At 57.5% G+C, this 20,031-nt stretch overlaps 7 protein-coding genes across 7 annotated transcripts; 4 read left to right on the top strand and 3 right to left on the bottom strand.

Annotated features, from left to right (window-relative positions):
- Positions 1–304: 304 nt before the first annotated feature.
- B0H64DRAFT_149241 (cobalamin-independent synthase) lies at positions 305–3,137 on the bottom strand. The gene is made up of 6 exons (XM_062798407.1): positions 2,960–3,137; positions 2,702–2,903; positions 1,976–2,618; positions 807–1,922; positions 567–752; positions 305–508 (listed from the first exon to the last, which is right to left on the bottom strand). The coding sequence occupies exons 1-6, from the start codon at positions 2,986–2,988 to the stop codon at positions 378–380; spliced, it is 2,307 nt and encodes a 768-aa protein (XP_062659094.1). The 5' UTR covers positions 2,989–3,137; the 3' UTR covers positions 305–377.
- Positions 3,138–4,107: 970 nt separating this feature from the next.
- Positions 4,108–8,901, top strand: B0H64DRAFT_149225 (actin cytoskeleton-regulatory complex protein PAN1). Its single transcript, XM_062798406.1, has 3 exons — positions 4,108–5,124; positions 5,182–7,698; positions 7,753–8,901. The coding sequence occupies exons 1-3, from the start codon at positions 4,424–4,426 to the stop codon at positions 8,891–8,893; spliced, it is 4,359 nt and encodes a 1,452-aa protein (XP_062659093.1). The 5' UTR covers positions 4,108–4,423; the 3' UTR covers positions 8,894–8,901.
- Positions 8,902–10,546: 1,645 nt separating this feature from the next.
- On the top strand, positions 10,547–11,764 carry B0H64DRAFT_395677 (uncharacterized protein). The gene has a single exon (XM_062803784.1). The coding sequence runs from the start codon at positions 10,766–10,768 to the stop codon at positions 11,300–11,302; it is 537 nt and encodes a 178-aa protein (XP_062659092.1). The 5' UTR covers positions 10,547–10,765; the 3' UTR covers positions 11,303–11,764.
- Positions 11,765–13,077: 1,313 nt separating this feature from the next.
- On the top strand, positions 13,078–15,897 carry B0H64DRAFT_149207 (uncharacterized protein). The gene has a single exon (XM_062798405.1). The coding sequence runs from the start codon at positions 13,245–13,247 to the stop codon at positions 15,546–15,548; it is 2,304 nt and encodes a 767-aa protein (XP_062659091.1). The 5' UTR covers positions 13,078–13,244; the 3' UTR covers positions 15,549–15,897.
- Positions 15,898–15,980: 83 nt separating this feature from the next.
- B0H64DRAFT_395674 (uncharacterized protein) lies at positions 15,981–16,530 on the top strand (the record flags this gene model as incomplete). The annotated part of the gene is made up of 1 exon (XM_062803783.1): positions 15,981–16,530. A coding segment is annotated over exon 1 (259 nt), but the record flags the coding sequence as incomplete, so codon positions are not given.
- A 726-nt stretch (positions 16,531–17,256) lies between these two features.
- Positions 17,257–18,398, bottom strand: B0H64DRAFT_149180 (uncharacterized protein). The gene is made up of 3 exons (XM_062798404.1): positions 18,204–18,398; positions 17,694–18,095; positions 17,257–17,593 (listed from the first exon to the last, which is right to left on the bottom strand). Exons 1-3 carry the CDS (start codon positions 18,277–18,279, stop codon positions 17,277–17,279), a joined length of 795 nt encoding a protein of 264 aa, XP_062659089.1. The 5' UTR covers positions 18,280–18,398; the 3' UTR covers positions 17,257–17,276.
- A 185-nt stretch (positions 18,399–18,583) lies between these two features.
- Positions 18,584–20,004, bottom strand: B0H64DRAFT_395670 (uncharacterized protein). Its single transcript, XM_062803782.1, has one exon. The coding sequence runs from the start codon at positions 19,759–19,761 to the stop codon at positions 18,919–18,921; it is 843 nt and encodes a 280-aa protein (XP_062659088.1). The 5' UTR covers positions 19,762–20,004; the 3' UTR covers positions 18,584–18,918.
- Positions 20,005–20,031: the final 27 nt, after the last annotated feature.

Below are 20,031 nucleotides of genomic sequence, written 5' to 3'. Positions count from 1 at the left end.
GTTGAAGATGTGGTCAGGCCTTGCTCACCCACTCCGAATCACACACGCCGAGTCACCCACCCCAAGTCACCCACCCCGAACCCATGTCCCCGCATCAACACCGAAACCAATAAATGAACACCCCTTTTCCATCCCTCGACCGCAAAAACGCCCAGTTGAATATGGCGACCCACCCAATTATGCTAATGCTGTTGAATCCGGATTTTCCCCTTGCCGACCAACGCCGAGTTGAGAATGGCGCGCTTGAGGTATCATCTATCGTTACCCATTTTATAACCCGCTAGAAGACCCCCAAAAATGCTAATGCTGTTGAAAAAAATCCGGGAAAGCATAGGGCACCATCAATCGATGATGCATTGTGAGCTTTGTTTAGGCACTTAGGCCTTGGTGTACTGCTCACGGAAGTACTTGGCAGCGTTGACCATGTGGGTGAGGGCACCCTTGACCTCATCCCACTTGCGAGTCTTCAGACCGCAGTCGGGGTTGATCCAGAGCTGCTCAGGGCGGACTGTGGTGAGGTGTTGTTAGTACTAGTCGTTCTGTTGAGTTCGACAGTGAAGACTTACGGTACTCAAGCATCTCCTGGATGCGCTGCTTGAACTCGGCCTCAACGGGGACACGAGGGCTGTGGATGTCGTAGACACCGGGGCCGATGTGGCGGGGGTAGGCCTCATCGATGAAGACCTTGAGGAGCTTGGCATCGGACTTGGAGTTCTCAATGGAGAGAACATCGGCATCCAGAGCGGCAATGGCTGAGAAACTACGTCAGTACGTTGTCATCAATTGCAGGATGCACTGGTACTCACCGTGGAAGAAGTCCTGGAACTCGGAGTAGCAGAAGTGGGAGTGGATCTGAGTCGAGTCCTCCACACCGGCGGTGGCCAGCTTGAAGCTGTTGACGGCCCACTTGAGGTAGGCGTCACGCTCGGAGCCCTTGCGGAGAGGGAGACCCTCACGAAGAGCCGGCTCATCGACCTGGATGACGAAGATGCCGTTCTTCTCAAGGTCAACGACCTCGTCACGGAGCGCAAGAGCGAGCTGCTGGCACTGGATGGACTGGTGAACGTCGTCACGAGGGAAAGACCACCGCAGGCAGGTGACGGGGCCGGTAAGCATGCCCTTCATGGGCTTCTTGGAGACCGAGGCAGCATACTTGCTCTCCTTGACGGTCATGGGAAGAGGGCGGGAGATGTCGCCGACAATGATGGGAGGACGGACACAGCGGGAGCCGTAGGACTGAACCCAGGCGTGGGTGGTGAAGACGTAGCCCTGGAGGCGCTCACCGAAGTACTGGACCATGTCGTTACGCTCAGGCTCGCCGTGGACGTAGACGTCAAGGCCGAGCTCATCCTGGATCTGGATGGCGAAGTCGATCTCCTTCTTGATGAAGTCGTCATACTGCTGCTCGCTGATATCACCCTTGGTGAACTTGTTCCGCTGGACACGGATCTCGCTGGTCTGAGGGAAGGAGCCAATGGTGGTGGTGGGGAAGAGGGGAAGGCTGAGGTGCTTCTTCTGCTGAGCGTAACGGTTGTCAAACTCAGTCTTGCGGTCGTGCATGGCGTCGGTAACCTGAGACTGGCGCTCCTTGACCTTGGGGTCGTTGGTGCGGGTCGAGTCGGCACGCGCCTTCATGGCAGCAGCGTTGGCATCGAGCTCAGCGCTGACGGCACCGGCATCGGTCACAGCCTTGGCGAGGATGGCAACCTCCTTGACCTTCTCGCTGGCGAAGGAAAACCACTCGTAGACATCAGCGGGAAGCTTCTTCTCGCTGGCGAGGGTGTGGGGGGTGTGGAGGAGAGAGCTGGAGGTGGCAACAATGACACGCTCGGGGCCGAGGGCCTTGATGGCGGTCTGGAGAAGGGCAAGGGACTTCTTGAAGTCGTTCTTCCAGATATTCCTGCCGTCAACAACACCGGCAGCTATTCTTCATGTTAGCATATATCCATGCGTCGGGACGGTCAAGTTCACTAACAGAGGATCTGGTTGGCACCGAGCTGCTTGATGACAGGCTCGAGCTGCTCGGGGTTGCGGACAAGGTCGACGTGGAGACCCTGGGCCCCGGCAAAGGCGGGGAGGACGTCAAAGTTGTGGACGATGTCACCGAAGTAGGTGGCGACAACGACGGAGGGAACGGCGCTGCCCTGGGCGGCAATAGCCTCGTACGCCGGCTTGAAGGCGGCCTTGATCTCGGGGCGGAGGTCGAAGACGAGGACGGGCTCGTCAATCTGGACGCTCTCGGCACCAGCGGCCTTGAGGGCCTTCAGGAGCTCGACGTAGACGGGGACGAGCTTGTTAAGGAGAGTGATGGGGTCGACGGAGGAGCCACGGTCGGCCTTGCCGAGGGCAAGGAAAGAGACGGGGCCGACGAGGACGGGGCGGGTCTGGATGCCAGCCTCCTTGGCCTCGAGGAACTCCCGGACGGGCTTGGGGTCCTGGGCAAGGGAGAAGGTCTGGTCGTCCTGGAGGGTAGGCTTGACATAGTGGTAGTTCGAGTCGAACCACTTGACCATCTCGAGGGCAGGGACGTCCACACCGCCCTTCTGGTGGCCGCGGCCCATGGCAAAGTACTCATCGAGCGGGGACAGCTTCTGCGAGGTGTAGCGTTCGGGGACAGCCTGCGGAGGAAGACGGGCTGGTTAGCCGGAATGCTCGGAAGCAACGTGCTCGGAAGCAACGGATTGTTTTGACGCCAACTCACATTGAACAGCTGGATGTGGTCAAGAACGTGGTCGTAGAAAGCAAAGTCGTTGGAGGGGATGATGTCAACACCGGCATCCTTCTGGATCTTCCAGTGGGCAAGACGAAGCCTCTTGGCCTCAGCGAGGAGGTCCTGCTGGGTGATCTTGTCGGCCCAGTAGGCCTCGTTCGCCTTCTTGAGGTCCCGAAGGACACCCATACGACTAAACCGGCATTGTCAACACTTAGCCCAGGGCAATCTCGGTGCAATTGGACTCACGGGAAACCCAACACAGATGACTGAACCATCTTGAGGCGGGGGAGGGGTTGACTGGGTATCAAAGGTCTGATGCGGGGCAGCAGTGTGAACAGAAACCTCTTCCTGTGCCTGCCTCGAGTTCAAATTAAGAGAATCAAGGCTTGGAAGAAGATGAGGGATGAGGAAAGGAGGAGAAGAGGGGAAGAAGAAGGAAGAGGAAAGAACGAGTTGATGTGCAGGAGGGGGAGAATTTGACCTTCGCCGGAGAGGGCAGGGAGCTGGGGTGTGGGGCCGCAATCGGTGGGGGGTCCCACCGCAACTTTCGGAGCCCGACCGCCTTGGGAAAGAATGTCTCGACGAGTCGATGACCTTCTTTGCTATCATGAAGGGCGAGAAGGGGTGAGGGGTAAGCATGGGTGGAAATCCCAGGGTCTTTTCGGATTTCTCTTGAGCTTGAAAAGCTTGGCCACGTACAGCTCTGTTAGCCACCCGTTGTCACCCCAAGCTGTGGTTGTGCCCCTCAGGTACCCCTCCTTGGCCCTCAACGCTATCTTTGGCGCCGATGGTGTGACCGATACCCGAATCGACCGGGTTTTCCTGCACCACCGAAAGGAGGGCACCTCCGTGAACCGGGCTCCAGTCATTGCGCGCTGGGGGCGGGTCCCCTCCAATGCAACCTGGCCGACAACGCTCCGGACCGTTTATTGTTGTCAGAAAATAATCAAAGGGACTCGGATGTCACACTCTCATTGTCTCCGAGAGCGAGTTACCCGGTAACATCAACGACCTCCATAGTATCTCTCCGAGATGGTTTCGAACATTTGGTTTCAAATGGCAAAGAATTTAGCGACTTCATTCCAACCTACACTACTCCAAGAACCGGTCTCTGCTCAACCCCAGATATCCGCAAGAAAAAGCATGACATCGGTGAGGGGATGTCGTTCACTTGCGCGTTTGACACACGGGCCACAACTGGACCGTTTTTTCTCGGCCGATTTCAGGGTCGGGATGATCCTTTCTGCCTGAGGCGATAACTGAACTCGCCAACATCGGATGGCTTTGAGAGATATTGTTTAGTTGCATAGCCAAGCCATAAATGTATTTATCCGGCATTCTCTCAATCAGCGCAGCAGCATGCAGTGGACTCGGGTCCAAGGCAGATTGCTCCATCCAACCTGGCAAGTACCTGACTCAAGCATTGAAGCACGGGCGAATCGCCAACCAACCTGGCTGCTCTCTGCTCTCCAGCCTCGCACAGGCGTCGTCATCACCACCGCTGCCGTTTCCTGAGGCTGGGACTGATTGATTTCTGAATTCTTACAACACAATAATTAGGTTTTTAAACTATTTACCCTTGGTTCACGCCGCAAATCCTTGAAGAGGCACGGCGAGTCGGTCACTTCGTGTCTCCACTTCCACTTGTGCTCCCCCTTTTCCGGCACCTACCCGACCCCGATCGAGCTCGACATTACGTATACCGGCGCCATGTATTCGAATTCGAACAACTACCTCGGCGGCAATAGCATGCGCCCTGGTGCTCCGCAATATGGCAACTCGTTCGGCGCAGGCGCAGGCGCTGGTCAGCCCCAGCAGCAGCAACAGCAGCAACAACAGCCAGGTCCGTTCGCCCCGCAGCCGACGGGCTTCGCCCAAGCGCCGCTTCAGCAGCAGTATACCGGCTACCCGGGCTTGCAGCCGCCCCAAGGCACCGGGCAGCTGCAGCCGCAGTTCACCGGCTTCGGCCAGACTCCGCAGCAGAACATGTCCACCGGCGCACCGCCAATGCCAGCTATCCCTCAACAGTACCAGCAACAATTCCAACAGCAGCAGCAGCAGCAGCAGCAGCAGCCCCAACAGCAACCGACCCCCTACACGGCGGCTCCCACGCAGCCCGCCCAAACGCTGGCCCCTCCTCCACCTGTAAAGCCGCAGGCCACCGGCTTCAGCGAAATGGCGGCTTCTTTCCATGCCGGCGGCGGCGCAAAACCCCAGCCCAGCGCGGCCCCGAGACAGGCAAACACGGTTCCCAATATCCGTCTCTCCTTCATTACCGCTCCGGATCAGGCCAAGTTCGAGACCTTGTTTAAGTCTGCCGTTGGTGACGGCCAAACCACCATGTCGGGAGAGAAGGCGAGAGACCTGCTGCTACGGTCTAGGCTAGACGGAGACTCGCTTTCTCATATCTGGTGAGTGGGCTTGGAGGGATACGCTATCTACTTTGCCGCAGTGCTGACTTATTCAAGGACGCTTGCCGATACCACCAGATCCGGGCAGCTGCATTTCCCCGAGTTTGCCCTCGCCATGTATCTCTGCAACCTCAAGCTCACCGGAAAGACGCTGCCGCCGTCACTGCCCGACAACATTAAGAACGAGGTCTCTAGCATGGTGGATATTATCAACTTCAGCATTACGGAGGAGTCTGGTTCTGCTTCTGCCACAGCTACCAACGCGCCTGATTTCGGTGTGCGCCAGAACACGGCTACCCCTCCAGTTATTCAACACCCGCAGCCGCAACCGTCGAGCTCCCAACTTCTCCAGGCGCAGATGACGGGCTTCCCTACCCAGCAGACCGGGTTCATGGGACAAGGCCTTCAAGCACAGCAAACGGGTATGCCTCAAGCGACCGGTTACACCGGTCCGCGGCCGCCCATGCCACCCATGCCGACAGGGTTCGGTTCAAACTTGTCGCCCAATGCCGGCCCCGGAGGGATGATTGCGCCGTTGAATGCCCAGCCCACAGGGCGCCCCGGCCAGTGGGGCCTTGTCAACACACCCGCGACCGGGTTGCCGAACATTGATGCCTTGCAGGCACGCATGATGCCCCAGCAAGGCCGTGAACAGCAGGACTACACCACCGCCGGATTGCAAGGAAATGCCGTGATCCCCTGGGCTATTACCAAGGACGAGAAGACTCGGTACGATGCCCTGTTCCGCGCGTGGGATGGTCTGAATAAGGGGTATATCGGTGGTGACCAGGCCATTGAGATCTTTGGCCAGAGCGGCTTGGAGAAACCCGACCTTGAGCGTGCCTGGACGCTCGCGGACCATGGAAACAAGGGACGCCTAGATCTTGACGAGTTCGCCGTCGCTATGCATTTGATCTATCGCAAGCTTAATGGTTATCCTATCCCGAACCAGCTCCCTGCTGAACTGGTACCTCCCTCCACCAGAAATTTCAACGAGTCCCTCGGCACCATCAAGAACATGCTCCACAAGGAATCGGATTTCCGAAAGAACTCGGGCGCTACGTTGTTACCGCAAAAGACTGGTGTCAGCTATCTGAAGAACCACTCGTTCAGGGGTGCCGGGGCCGCTTCTGGTAATCGCAAGGATGCCACTGTCTTTAAGAACAACGACGATGCGGTCGGTTACCGATCAAGCGCGCGCCGCAGAGTCGGCAATGCGTCACCTCGTCCCGACTCGCCAGCATCCGTCGGCTCCAACGAAGAGTTGAGCCTGGATCAGCTGCGGAAGAAGATCAAGGAGAAGCAGGTGCTCCTTGACGCAATGGACTTCGCCGACGAGAAGAATATCGAGGAGGACGACATCCTTGACAGACGTGACCGCCGCGAGGCCGAGGAGCTTTATCGCCGCGTTAGGCGGATTCAGGAGGATATCGACAACCACCCGGATGCATCCTTGATTGGTGGGGACTCTGAAGCTGAGAGAAGAGCCCTCAAGCGCCAACTGCAAAACCTAACCGACAAGATCCCCGAACTGGCGTCTCAGGTTAGAAAGACTGAGAAGGCAATCGCGGACGCAAGACTCGAGTTGTTCCGCCTGAAGGATGCCAAGGCCCATCCGGGCAGCGCCGCCGCCATTGTCGGGACTGGCCCCGGCGGTGCCATTACCGAGTCTGACAGACTCAAGGCGCGGGCCAAAGCTATGATGCAACAGCGGACTGCTGCCCTGACCGGCAAGAAGATCGACGTGAGCAGTGACCAGGATGCTGAGAAACGGCTCGAAGAAGAGAGTATCAAGGCGAGAACTGAGAAGGAAAACAATGAGCGTATGGTCCGGGACGTTGAGGACAGCGTTCGTGACTTCGCCAAGGGTATTGAAGACAACCTCAAGGAGGGCGGCCAGGATTCTACTACGGAGCACGAGAAGCGCCGATGGGAGGATGCTCTCGGGGTCGAGGACGAGGTTAGAGATTTTATCTACGATCTCCAACGGACCAGCCGTGCCTCTCGTATTAGGTCCCAGGATCGGCAGGGCGGACGCCAGGCCACTCAGGAACCCGTCAGCGCTGAGGCGCCTCCGACCGCCCGAGTCGACAGCCCCGCCGGTATTTCGCGCACCGCCTCCCCGGCGGCTGCTCCTGCTGCAGGCGGATCATATTCGTCGTACAAGACTCCCGAGGAGAGAGCCGCATTCATCAAGCAGCAAGCCGAGCAACGCATGGCTGAACGGCTTGCTGCCCTAGGTATCAAGGCCCCTACGAAGCCGGGCGAGACGGCGGCTCAGCGAGCCGAGCGTGAGCGGGCCGAACGGGCCGCCAAGTTGCGGCAGGCAGAGGAGGAAGACGCCCGCCGCGAGACAGAGAGACAGGCAAGGCTTGCTGAAGAGCAAGGCGTTCCACCGCCCGCTGCTCCGCAGGCTGCCAAGCCTGAGGGGAGGAAGCCGCCTCCCCCTCCCAGCCGTAAAGTGGCCAAGGCAGACGATAAGCGTGCCGAGGAAGAGCTTGCTGCAAAGAAGGCGGAGGAGGAGCGTCTGGAACGCGAGCGTGAAGAACAGGAGCGCGCAGCACGGGAGCTTGAGTAAGTCTATGGCATAGTTGTGCAGTCCGAGTATTTGCTAACAGTGTTGTGTAGGGGCCAAGCCAAGGTTCAGGAGGATGAGCTTGCTAGGGAGCGTGAGGAAGCTGACGCTCGCCTCAAAGCGCTCGAGGAGCAAGTCCGGCAGGGCAAGTTGAAGAAGGAGGAGGAGAAGCGGAAGAAGAAAGCGGCGCTAGCCGAGGCCAAGGAGAAGGAGACTCAGCTAGCCCAGCGGAGAGCCGAGATCGAAGCAGCTCGTAAGCGCGAGGAAGAGCTTCGCAAGCAGCTTGAAGCCATGGATGACGATAGCTCCTCGGACGACGAAGGCCCAGAACAAATCACTCCTCAAGCGTCGACTCCGACGATGGGCGACAGCCAGATCGTCAACAAGGAACCAGAACGACAACCTACCCCACCGCCGGCGCCAGTGGTTTCACCGCCGCAAATCGTCACATCCAGCCCTCCGACAGATGGGGAGAGCCGCAACCCCTACTTTAGAATGATGTCCCACTCCTCGGACACTGCTTCTCCAGCGGCGCCTGCACCCCCAGTGGCCCCGCCGCCGCCGCCGCAACCCGAAGCCTCCACGAACCCGTTCCACCGCATCGCGCAGGCTCCCGCACCCTCAGCGGCCCCAGTGACAAGGCGACCTCTCGATGACGATGGTTGGGGCTCAGACAAGGACGAGGAAGACGAGGAGTCGGACGATGACAGGCCGGGCGGCAAGAGCGCCGCCGCGCTCGCTTCCATCCTGTTCGGCACCATGGCACCGCCGCGCCCGCTGTCCGCAACTGGCGACAAGTCTGCTACCTCGCCTACCGTGAGCTCCCCGGTTGCGCCGCCTCCCGACTCGGCTTCGCCACCGGCAGCAGCCCCACCGGCACCGCCGCCGCCCCCGCCGATGCCCGGTGCGTTCCCGAGCACCAGCCCGGGTCCCGGCGCCCCGCCGCCGCCACCACCACCCCCACCCCCGATGCCTTCCGCTGGCGGCGCGCCGCCGGCTCCTCCCCCACCGCCCCCGGGCATGGCCCCTCCCGCGCCACCGCCGCCCCCGCCTCCCGCGGGTGGCGCACCGGCTGCACCGGGTGGCGGCCGGCCGGCAGCGCTACTCGGCGAAATCCAGGCGGGCAGGGCGCTCAAGAAGACGGCTACGCGAGACAAGAGCGCCGCTGCGGTGGCCGGTCGGGTGCTAGATTAATTTTCATCTATTGGTTCATGCACTGCTGCTGTGCGACCCGGCAGTTCGCCCGGGGCGGCTGGCTACGTGCAGGAGAGATACGAGGTGCTTAGCCGGGGAACTGGGAAGAGTGGAGAGGGGAGAAGCCGGGGGGGGAGGGGGGAGGGTGTATAGTACGGGGTTGTATGTTGCTTGGGTTGTATGTTGCTTGGGGGGGGGGGGGGGGGGGGGGGTAGCACTCGGTTGGTGAGCTCGTCTGCTGCCGAAGGTTTATTTACCGATTGGCCGGCTACCACCTATCTTGCTGCCGCTTTTCGATTCTATTGTTTTTACATGAGACAGGCCGGTGCTGTGTAGCATACCCGTGTCAAGTTTCGAGCTACTACTCCTGGACTGTGTTCGTCCTCGCCATTACGTAACATTGTAAACATTGTAGATATGCTTACCAAGTTGGTGACGGCGATGACGACCTACATAGTGATGTTTGTGACCAGTCGACCACCTAACTGACTGGCCAACCGACCCATGAATCATGACCACGGCCCTGATGGACCGAGCAACGGTGTTAGTTATCGATGGGATGCACATCCTCCCCGATCGATCCCCCGGTCACTCGATGTCCCGATCTCCGAGATCTCTCCTCTGTCCATCCCTCCCTAGCTAGCGCCGCTCATCCATCCCACCGCAGCTCGACCTGCCGAGACATACAGGGAAGCGAAAGCTTCTTGGGGGGCGGCTTCGTACCGGAGCGCGCGCCGGGGGCCCTGCATAACCTTTTGCTGGCGCCTCTTTTCTTTCACTCTCATGTCATTCATCCCTTGTGACGGGATGCAAAGTTGTCGTTTTTACCTTTTCCTTTTTCTTTTTTTTTCTTCTCGTGCACTACTTCCGGGAGCCTCGGTCCCGAACGCGCTTGGAAAATGGGGGAGGTTGGGGAGTGCGGAGATGAGAGACATGATGTGTCACCTTGGGTACGGGATCTGTGCGGCCGGCTGGCCGCGTTGATGGCGGCCCGGCGGCGGTTCTTGGTCGTTTTTGGGCCGTTTTGTCGTTTTGTGTCTCTGTGGGCTTTTCTGACTTGTCTCTTTTTTTTTTTGTGCCCCCCGCTTTGGCGGTTTTCTTGCTCTCCAGGCTTTCCTTTCTTTTGTGGCCGAGCCTACAAGTATGCTATGTGCAGCCTGAGTTACATACAAGCACGAATAGTAAAACGTGCCCTAGTCAGGATTGTATGTGTCCCCGGATTGGGTGTGCCCTCGCCGTAGTATTCTTTGTTGGGTTACGGTTACGGGTACCTTTTTCTTTCAACCACGAGTTTGACGCAGGTGTTTGAGTTGCTGCGCGGAGGGCCGTCCGGGCCGGTCAAGTAGCAAGCAGGAGGAGTCCCAGGTCAGCTCGTCAGGCAATCGTGGAGAAGTGGATGTGTTGTTTGAGTGGGTGCAGATGGGGTCGATGCACCGGGAGTTTAATCCTTGGGGGCTGTGCAGCAGATCCCGGACGCACCTCCTCCTGCATGTGGGTGGCCCGAAAGTGGGTTTGGGCAACTTTGATGAAACGCGCTTGTTCAAAGGCAGATGCGAGTTCTTGACTGTGCACACGGGAGCGGATTTGAACCGGACCGAGGGTTCCATTGCATGGGAAAGTTTCGAGAACACTGGGGGGTGTCGTGCCACAGTCGTGCTTTTAACTGCATTTTTCTTCATTTTTCCTGATGTGTATTAAGTAGTTACTCGACCCAGAGTTTGGAGCAGCCCGGGATTAAACAAATGAAGGGCGCTGGCCCGGCCTCCGGATCCGTCGAAAGGTGCCATTGGAGGATCATGGGGCCGAGTTCTCGGCTGAGCCAACTGCCTCTCGGTACCTTCCATGGTTTAACCAGAAGTGGACAATTCCACGATGAAGTCCGTTCCTATAAATGGGAATTCCTTTCCGGGGAGGGATGGCAAGCTCCCTCGCCGAGGCCGAGCACCGAGTCACATTTTCGAGATGGGCGCAGGCGTGTGTGGGGAATGTGCACTGAAAGGGCACGCAAGCGAAAGAATTCCTGGCTCTCTTGACTCCGGTTCCGGGTCAGCAGTTTCGGGGTTGAGAATGTTCAGAATTTACATCGGAGCTCTCGCAGGGTTCGAGCTTGGAGAGCTATTGCACCCGAGCCGGCAGAGAGTGCCGACGGCTAGAGGGCCAGACATGGAAAGCCTGGCCTGGCACCCCATGGACAAAAAAAAGCCGGAACCCAAGTGCAGGTTGAGAGTTGATAGTCCAGATGCCAAGGTAGAGGTCGCTCGACGAGTGGAAACGAAAGCTATCAGGAGGCCCAAAGAAACTGCATTTACTCTCTTCAAAAAAAAATTTTTAATCGTTTTGTTTTATTTGATCATTTCGCCCGATTTCTATTATTTGATTATTTTCACTTGTTTTCGACTTCCCGTATGAAGTACACAGAAGAGTTCGGCTTTTTTTTGGCATTCGCCTGTTGTGTGAAGCCGGGCACACCCGCGCACGACTCTTTGCGCTGGCATTTTGTGGAGCAAGATGGTACTGGCCCGATGTGGGAAGCGGGTCGTTCGATGCACCGTTAGGCAAGGTAGCCAATGATGTCACATGCCGATCCTTTCGCACTCAAACTCTCCCTTGCAAGTCGGCCAGAGTCCAGAGCTCGGGAGATTGAGGGATGTGCTCAGATAAGCTTGGAGCATGTCGTCGGGACGAGAGGGGTAATCACGTCTCCATTACGAAACGGCGGGGATCTGGGTGGTGGTGGTGGTGATGGTGTTGGTGATGGTGGTGGTTGAAAGAAGGTCTGGACATCGGGCCTCGACCATCATCATACACAGTATATCTATCTGTGGCTGAGTCGTTCCATGCCGCTGCCTCGCAGACTCCAGGAAGCAAAGCGGGGTTGCGAGGCACAGTTTGGCGGGAAGCCTGAGGCGCTGGGCTTGACTTGAGCGGGCACTCGCTGAACCGGGCCTCGAACCCCGCGACTTGAGTCCACTTTGGGTCTGTTACTTGATTGGCTGGTTGGCCGTGAACGCGCGACCGAGACGCGAAGGTCCGCGTCAAGTGGGCCCTTTCGGTAAACAAATGCATGCCTTCGCTGCATCCTGTTGGGCCGCAAGCCATGTCGAGCTGGGTCCTCGGCGTCACATCGATTGCACCATGGCCAACCAAACGCCGCCCGTCCAATCTCTGCCGAACGTGCGACCTCTCCGGCCCACCCGCTCCTTGATCCCGCTGCCCGTCTTCACTTGACCTCCGCGCGTGCATCGCATTTTGGTCTGAGAGAGACGGCTTCTTAGCTGTATGTGGTTTGAAGTTTTTGCTGCGCTACACATCGAGATCATCTCGTGAGACGACTGGCCAATGCTGCGACCAATGCTGCCAGCAATCGCTCACCATCATCCCACCTGCATTGCGTTCCACGCTCGTCTCGTGTCATCCAATCCCAATTCATACCATACTAGTTATCCCATCCCACTCACAGCTTCACTGATTCTTCAGGAGCGAGGACATGCCCGCTTGGACTCCGCTTCTTTGATTCACAAATTCTCAACGCTGAACAGCTGCATCCGTCAACGTGACGGCATCGCCAGACGATTTTGCTCGATTTTGCCGAGCCATCGATGACTTCCACTCAAAGGGCAGCCTCTGCCGCATCCCTGCACCCGAAGCTCATAAATCCCTGTCGGCGGTCAGCCCTCGCCCAATCTTGTTCTTGTGCCCTTCACTCCCTGCCTGGTTTCCTGCCCCACTCGACGACCCGTCTTGGAACAAGCGTGTGAGCTGGCAGCGGGATTCATCTTTCTCTTGCTGCACACGCCCACAACCCGGGCCTTTCTGCCAACCAACCCTCTTCGACTCACTCCCTCCCACATTGCCCTGTCTCCCACGTCAGCCCAACTCTCGCCGCATAATTTTCCTCCCCTTCTAAATTTTGGACGGGCCTTCAGTATCATCCTGGAAACGGAGAGATCAAGAATTGCTGCATACTGCCGAAGTATCCTCAATTGCGCCCTGACTATCACCGCGTTCGCGATCATCCGATTCAGTTCTTGATAGTACCTCACCACTTACATACATCCCTTGCTTCACCGCTTCCCCCACAGCTCGGTAATTAAGCTGCACCCCCGGTGGAGGTCAGGACCAAGCCTTAACAACCTACCTACCTTCAGCCCTTCGACCCGACCACCTTTTTGGCAACACTACCTCGTACCAACACTACGTCAACGCTACGTCGACTAGATATCCTCTACGCCTTGTGCATGCCGTTGTCGCCGTATAACGTGGACGACTCGGTCGGCGGTTAACCGGTAGCAGCCTAGAGAACCCCTCAGGCTCCACAGCGCGCATCTTGCGCGTTTGGGCTCGGCCACCGATGGCCAGGCTATCACTCCCCCAGGGCGACGAGCCTTTTCCTATTTTCCACGACGAGTTCTTCAACCAGCCGGCGCCGATGATCAGTCACGCTCCGATGCCCGCGGCGCCGAAACCCGCCCGACAACCCCTCCAAAGCGCCAATTCCAATGTCGTCCTTAACCCTCCGACGTCCGCGACCGCGAAGCGGTCTCCCTACAAGTCAAATGCGCGACCGACTAACCCATCGCTTTCCGCACTCAACGCGTCGCAGGGCAGCAAACTCAACATGGTCCAGATGATGCCGCCCAGCAACGCGCCGCCCTCCACAGATTCGCTCGAGAAGAAACAACCCGTCATGTCGCGGTTCAAAACGGTCGCGAAAAAGCCTCAGCCCGAACACAGCGTGCAGTTCATGGGCAAGGAAAACTCGCACCCTCCGATCTACCCGGCTCCGGCTCCGTCGCAATTCACCCTGGACCTGGAAAATTTCTACCAAAAACCCTCCGGGAAGCGCGTTTTGATGGAGGCCGCCCCCATCAAGGAACTTCGGCCGGCTAAGAAGCAGAAAACCGACGAGGCTCTTCCCCCACACGACTCGTTCCCCCCGGTCGTCGACGATGGCACGAAACCGAACCACAGCTACGCGACCTTGATCGCCATGGCGATTGTCCGGTCACCACAGCGGAGGTTAACGTTATCTCAGATCTACAAGTGGATTTCCGACACCTACTCGTACTATCAGGGCGACAACACCGGGTGGCAGAACAGCATCCGGCACAACCTCAGTCTCAACAAGAGTTTCGTGAAGCAGGAGCGGCCCAAGGACGACCCGGGTAAGGGCAGCTACTGGTCGATCGAACCGGGTACAGAGCACACGGTGCTCAAGGAGAAGCCGTCGAGGAAGTCTGCGGCGCCGACGGCCGAAAATATGCCCGTCATGTCGACGCGCCTTGAACCCTCACAACCTCAGCCGCAGCCGCGGCCGCCCTGCCTATCCGAACCGATGTTGCCGCCGCAGCTCCCGGTGGCTCAAAACATTCTGCCCGCGCCTCCCCCGCCATCGTCCCAACACCTCGCTCCAGCGCCACTGCTCACGGATATTTCGTCAGACGCAACCATCCCCGCGTCCGACCCGGCCAGCATTGACGAGAGGATTGGGGCACCCACAGAGAAGGATTTGCTGCACGACTCAGAACTGTACTCGCCTCTCCCCGCAGCCATGCACTCGTCGCCCCCGATTCCCAGGCGCATGGACGCCCGCCATGATGGCACCCCGCCCTCCCAGCAGCGCATGCAGCAGCAATCATCAGCCACCAAGTCGCGCCATCGGCGGAGATTCATGTCGATGGACGACAGCGGTTATATCTCGTCTCTCGAGTCATCGGTCATGCGTCCCCAGCAACATCCGAAGCTCCTCACATCTGAGGCCGACCGGCCACGGCTCAAGAGGGGGCGGGCTGAGGAAGAAATTGCTCGTCTTCGTGCTTCCTCGTACGACAGCCCGTCCAAGGGGCGTTCATACGGTTATGCGCCGCCTTCGTCGTCACCCATTCGTCAGGCCCCCGGGACAGGGGCGGGGCAGATGCTCCCACCCCTGACGCCTGCGATGAAACTCAAGGCGCCGCCGAAGCCCCCGCCATCCGTCTCTCCTAGCACAAATCTGCGTCTGCACCGGGAGAGCATCCAATCTATGGTCGAATCGCCGGTCAGGCGCGTTGCTGCTTTGCTACCTGACGGTGAACTTGCGGCACAGCAAACCCCCGGCATGAACGGAGAGAACATGTGGTATTTCCTCGAGGAACCTGGCCATAACAACACTGGCTTTGACATTTTCGAGGACGCCCCTGATTTTCAGTCCCTCTTCGCATTGGCCGGGTCCGCCGCACCCACAGGCTCTCCGTCAAAGCGGTCAACGAGGAAGCAACGTTTTGAGCGGTCGCAGTCGACCAGCGCGTTGAACCATGTCGCGAACCCGGGCCACAGCGCCTCCAAGTCTGCTTCCTTCCTCAGGATCCCCAGTCAGCCGTCGAATCTGCTGCTGGAGACCCCGAGCAAGGTCTTCGACGGCCTCCTCTCTTCGCCCAGCAAGCTCTTCCAGGATATGCAGTCACCGAGCAAGATGCCCCTGATCAGCGCCGACAACCTGGACGCGTTCCACGGAATCAACATGAGCGGTCTCGAGGCCCCCGACTTCCTGGAGGAGACCGACTTTTCCGGCTTCGACATGCTTGCGGGCTTCGAGAAAATCGGCTCGAATAATTCGCAGGCCTCGCGGGGTACCAACAAGGGACCTCTCAGCCGCGCTTACACGTCGACTTTCTGAGCGCTCTTGCGTTCGCCGCCCTCGACTGCCTGCATTTCTGTTTGCCGCGCTGCCCCCGGGGGGTTTTGCTCACGACTGTTACGACTAAAAAAAAAGAGCGACTAATTCACATCTCTGTCCGGCGTTGTTGGTTATGGCCACGAACGACACTATTGCGGCTTGATCTCATCCTCCCCCCCACCTGGTTTGGGGGACACGCCGGGACAACACTTAACCCATCGACCATCGCGCTGCGCCTCGCGTATGGGCCTTGTCGATTGGGAATCGCTATAATCTAGTACTCTTTGTCACGATAATGACGAAATGTTTGGGCGACACGGGGAACAACGGGTGGTTATTATTATACACATGGCAAGGGGCGCATAGCAATACCTAGCATTCCGGGAGTTAGGACGGGATGGGCTGGGACTGGATTGTCGAGTTGTTTTGTACAAGGAAGGGGGTGGCTACCGTGCTTTTTTTGCGTTGTCTGGATTCTCTCGGGTTCGGCTTGGGGCTCGACTCCCTCGCCAGGTATAGGGATACGGTTTACTTTCGGTGTTTTTTTCTCCTTTTCTTCTTTCAGCGACATCACTAGCGAACGGATCTTGTGCTGGGACGGATATACTTGGGTTTGGCTCGGCTTAAGCGCACGGGGTCACTTCCAGGATAGGGGAAAGGACGGTTGGGTTCCTGGAGCGAACGGTCTGCCTGGCTGGATGGGCGCTTCTTGCGTGGGATCTTGTTTTAGCGGGGACCTGATAATTCTGCTCTTTCTGCTGCGGCGGTCAATTGACGCTTTTGATGGTGTGACACCACACACCACTTTTCCTGCCTGTTTTGTTCAAGCTCGGTCGTTGTTGTTTGATCTCCGTTCCAACCATGCAACAAGATGGTTATCACGATTTCCCCTCGAATCACATAAACAGAGGAGGCTTATGTATTGTATGATTCCCTTTGAAATTCGTCTGGGTTTAGAGTAAATAAAAAGAAGTTAAAAGAACATCAAATAAGAAGTGAAAAGATCAAATGAAACAACAAAACCGAAATAGAAGGTGACCCTAGACCAAATATTTTTTTTTTTTTTTAATATTATGTTCCAATTCAATAACTGTTATGAAGATCATTTTTAGTGGAGGACCTTAACGAGTTGCACTGGAATGGATTTGATCCCCTTAGTGAAAACCCATTCTAAAGACCATTTTCACGAACATTAGTGCTGCGGAATGGTATATATACCCGTCCGTACCACCAACTGACCGCGTTCTTTAATCTTCTCTCCTTCAGGTAGAAAGTCTATAATTGCTGTTTTTCTTGTGGGTATCTCGACTGATTCGCAAAACAACCAGTGCTCCAACATATCGGCCAGAACTCAACAAATCTGGGCGGTAGTTAATAACCAAACCCCATGTACCAAATCTATCCCATACTCCGCTGGTGAACCCAAAACGCCAAATGCCATGCCAAAAGTCTCGCTACCGTTGGCCCCAATCCTATATGGGTCCCTCACATGCTCGCTCCCAAATCCCATCGCTACGGGTTTGGCTTTGATATTACCCCAAACCGAACAGCCCCTCGACTTCCAGATGAATGGATGTCTTCTCCTCTTCCCCCCTTACTTCCCCTCCTTCCCCGTTGCTAATTCCCCGTTGCTAATTCCCCGTCCCCTTCTTCAGACAGACTCACACCAAATCACAGCATCGCCGTAGCCTACCGCCCCGGCCAGCCCACGCGCCGAGAGACCCCCACCTAGTAGATTCCCATGCGCGTGGCCCACCCGGCAGCCTTGGCCGTCACGGCGGCCGCGGCCGCGGCCTCCTTGCTCTGGTGTTTCTGTTGTTGCTGTTGTTGCTGCAGCAGCTGCTGTTGCTGCTGCTGTTGCTGCTGCTGCTGTGGTTGGCCGCCGGTGCCGCCGATGCCGCCGACGTGGATCTGGTAGGGGAACGGGTTCGAGTCCGAGGTGGTGATGGGCGGGATGTGGTCCTTGTGGGCGTTGGCCAGCGTGACCGCCTTCATGATGGTGTTGTGGAGGGTTCTCTCGGAGGCGCGTCGGACTTTTGCTCGTTCTATATGCGGGGGGGAAGAGAGGGTTAGATGAGGAGGGATAGGTGGGGGTTAAGGGACAAGGAAGGATGAGGTGGGGGTGGGGGTTCGAGGGTAACATACCGCCTTCTGTTCGCGGGTCGGCTACCGTCACCTTGACTGTCCAGCTCTCCCAGCAGACCTCGTCGTCGCCGCGCATGGCGTACCAAGTTTTGCGCCGGCGCTTCTCGAGGAATTGGATCGTGATCTGCCCGCGCCCGCCGCCCCCTCCCCCGCTCGAGGTTGTCGAAGGGGGTGTCCCGCCTCCTAGCAGGCCGAGTCCTGGGCCGCCGCCGCGGTTATCGTAAAGGTTATGGGGTTGGTGGCGCTCTGACTCGAGCTGGCGCACGAGGGCGGCCACATGTTGGTCGATGAGGGTTTCGATCTCGGCTTCGGGGACGTAGGCTAACTCGAGTCCGAGGACGTCGCGGGTTTGCGGGAGGACGGCGGAGAAGAACCGAAGGAAGAAGATGGTATGGAGAATGCCTGCGCGCGCAAAGGTTGGTTAGTGTTGTGTGTTCAAGGTAGTGTTGCGATCGATTGATTTGGCGGAGGGGCGCAGGCCAACAATCCGAGTTCTGGGCTGAAACTCACCACGAACGACGTCGCGCACCGAGTTTGGGTCTGCAAAGGCTTCTAGTATGAATTCCGGGGCGCCGCGCTGGTCCATTGTGAGACTCTTCCAGAGGCGGTGTCTTGGTCGGGTGTTGCGAATGGTGAGAACGGTCTAAAAAGGGGTTTTGCTAGTGTGGGTGTTCATGGAAGATTGAGGGGCAGCGCAAAGCGGAATTGAGGGGCACTTGGGACGGAGCGAAATGAGCTGTGACGTTGGCTCTTTGTGGAGTGTCCGAGCTTGCATCGGCCCCGGATTCCCGGCGTCGAAGCCCCACAACGAAGTCCGCTTCCTCCCTGGAAAAAGCAGCAGTTAATCGCCACTAACTACCAAGTTGGTTCATATGACACTTCAAATGCCGATACCAACCGGGCCGCCGCTTGTCTGAAATTCGGTCACGCTGCTGGAATGTTCTCTGCTTCGAGGATTCTGTCAGACTCGTCGCCGTCCGTAGAATAAGCAACAGCAGAAAATAATTAGAGGAAGTAATCTGTTTGGACAACTTGACTTGAGCGGATCCCAATTTCTCGAACCCACTGCCCGTGGACCCAGGTGGTCAGCCCTATCGATACCATCTGACCCGCCAAACCCCATCTTGCTCAAGACCGCCGTCTTTGCCATGTCAGCCTTCTCCTCCGAACCACACCCGCCCATTCCTTCATGGAATTCCTCAAGGTATCCATTCCCGACGACAAGCTATGTCTGTGCCAAATTACTGCGGGCACGCATCTCAACCCATTCCCCACGGCGCCACTGCACAAATGTTTGGGTTATAAGGAGACAACGCCCAGGAGATTCCCTCTGAATACGCCACCCCCCGCAGTCCTTGGGTGGCTCTCCCGTATCTCCCCCGTGCTCGTTAAGCTGGTCACAGAATATCCTCAGGAACTCATAGAGCGTGATTTGGTGATGTAGGTCAGAGTGCCAGGGGTCAAACACGAACTTCATGCGCTTTGCGTGGTCCAGCTCGATATGCCGAAGCTTCCGCCGTCGCCCGGGTTCGACAAATCTGCGCCCCAGCCGATTATAGTTGGTCGAGTCGGCGAACACAACGGAGAGGCTCTGGAGCATCGGGCAGTGACTATTAATGCACGTCGTCATGTGCTGTCCGACATAAGTGTTCGCCGATGGGATGGCCAAATGCCGGATCTGCGACAGCCAGCTCACATGGTCGGCGGCGTAGTGAGGGCCCCATAGGTGGTTATGGCGTTCTTCGTCCCAAAACACCGTATCCAGATCGGGCCGGAAAGGACGGAACGGTACCTCGCAGCCGGCTTCGTGAGGAGAGCGGAAACGGATGCCGCTGTGATTCCGCACGTACTCGCGCGACTCGTGGCAGGTGTGCATCAGGGTTGGGAAAGCCGTGTCGACCGTCTTAGGTTCCAGAGGTGCGTCTTGACCCGGCCGATCAATGTGTGCGGGTTGAAGAACCAAGACTTCGGGTTCGTCGTCTGGGAGCGCCAGATGCCATATCAGCTGCCGGATTTCGAAGGGGAGTGCGTTGAAGACGGTGAAGACTGGTAACATGATGCCCGTCATGACAGACCCAGTTGGGGTTAAGATAATCGAATAATCGAAAGACTATAGGGCAGCTTGGTGTTTGATATGCTCTGTGTAGGAATTCACGATCATTAGTTTTAAACTGGGTTTGTACTACCGTTGATACCGCCTGATTAAACCTATGGAAGTTTATCTGATCGTCGGTAACATTAGGTATCTTTGGGAGTTTCTGTCTGGGTCACGGTGTCTGGGTCGAGGAAACAGGGTTAGGGTCCATCCACGACTGGCTTTCCCCGGTTACCCCATCCA

This window comes from Chaetomium fimeti (assembly GCF_033439085.1).
Source record: "Chaetomium fimeti strain CBS 168.71 chromosome Unknown B0H64scaffold_4, whole genome shotgun sequence".
In the NCBI taxonomy this organism is placed as follows: domain Eukaryota; kingdom Fungi; phylum Ascomycota; class Sordariomycetes; order Sordariales; family Chaetomiaceae; genus Chaetomium; species Chaetomium fimeti.
The sequence above is the reverse complement of the archived record's forward strand: the minus strand, read 5'-3'. Positions and strand labels throughout refer to the sequence as shown.

Coding starts and splice junctions, on each gene's coding strand:
- B0H64DRAFT_395670 (XM_062803782.1), bottom strand. CDS start 19,761: ATGACGGGCATCATGTTACCAGTCTTCACCGTCTTCAACGCACTCCCC.
- B0H64DRAFT_149225 (XM_062798406.1), top strand. CDS start 4,424: ATGTATTCGAATTCGAACAACTACCTCGGCGGCAATAGCATGCGCCCT. Junction 5,125..5,181: donor GACTCGCTTTCTCATATCTG/GTGAGTGGGCTT, acceptor GACTTATTCAAG/GACGCTTGCCGATACCACCA. Junction 7,699..7,752: donor CGCGCAGCACGGGAGCTTGA/GTAAGTCTATGG, acceptor AGTGTTGTGTAG/GGGCCAAGCCAAGGTTCAGG.
- B0H64DRAFT_149180 (XM_062798404.1), bottom strand. CDS start 18,279: ATGGACCAGCGCGGCGCCCCGGAATTCATACTAGAAGCCTTTGCAGAC. Junction 18,096..18,203: donor GGTGCGCGACGTCGTTCGTG/GTGAGTTTCAGC, acceptor TTGCGCGCGCAG/GCATTCTCCATACCATCTTC. Junction 17,594..17,693: donor CGACCCGCGAACAGAAGGCG/GTATGTTACCCT, acceptor CCCCGCATATAG/AACGAGCAAAAGTCCGACGC.
- B0H64DRAFT_149241 (XM_062798407.1), bottom strand. CDS start 2,988: ATGGTTCAGTCATCTGTGTTGGGTTTCCC. Junction 2,619..2,701: donor ACCACATCCAGCTGTTCAAT/GTGAGTTGGCGT, acceptor CTTCCTCCGCAG/GCTGTCCCCGAACGCTACAC. Junction 509..566: donor CCAGGAGATGCTTGAGTACC/GTAAGTCTTCAC, acceptor ACCTCACCACAG/TCCGCCCTGAGCAGCTCTGG.
- B0H64DRAFT_149207 (XM_062798405.1), top strand. CDS start 13,245: ATGGCCAGGCTATCACTCCCCCAGGGCGACGAGCCTTTTCCTATTTTC.
- B0H64DRAFT_395677 (XM_062803784.1), top strand. CDS start 10,766: ATGAAGTCCGTTCCTATAAATGGGAATTCCTTTCCGGGGAGGGATGGC.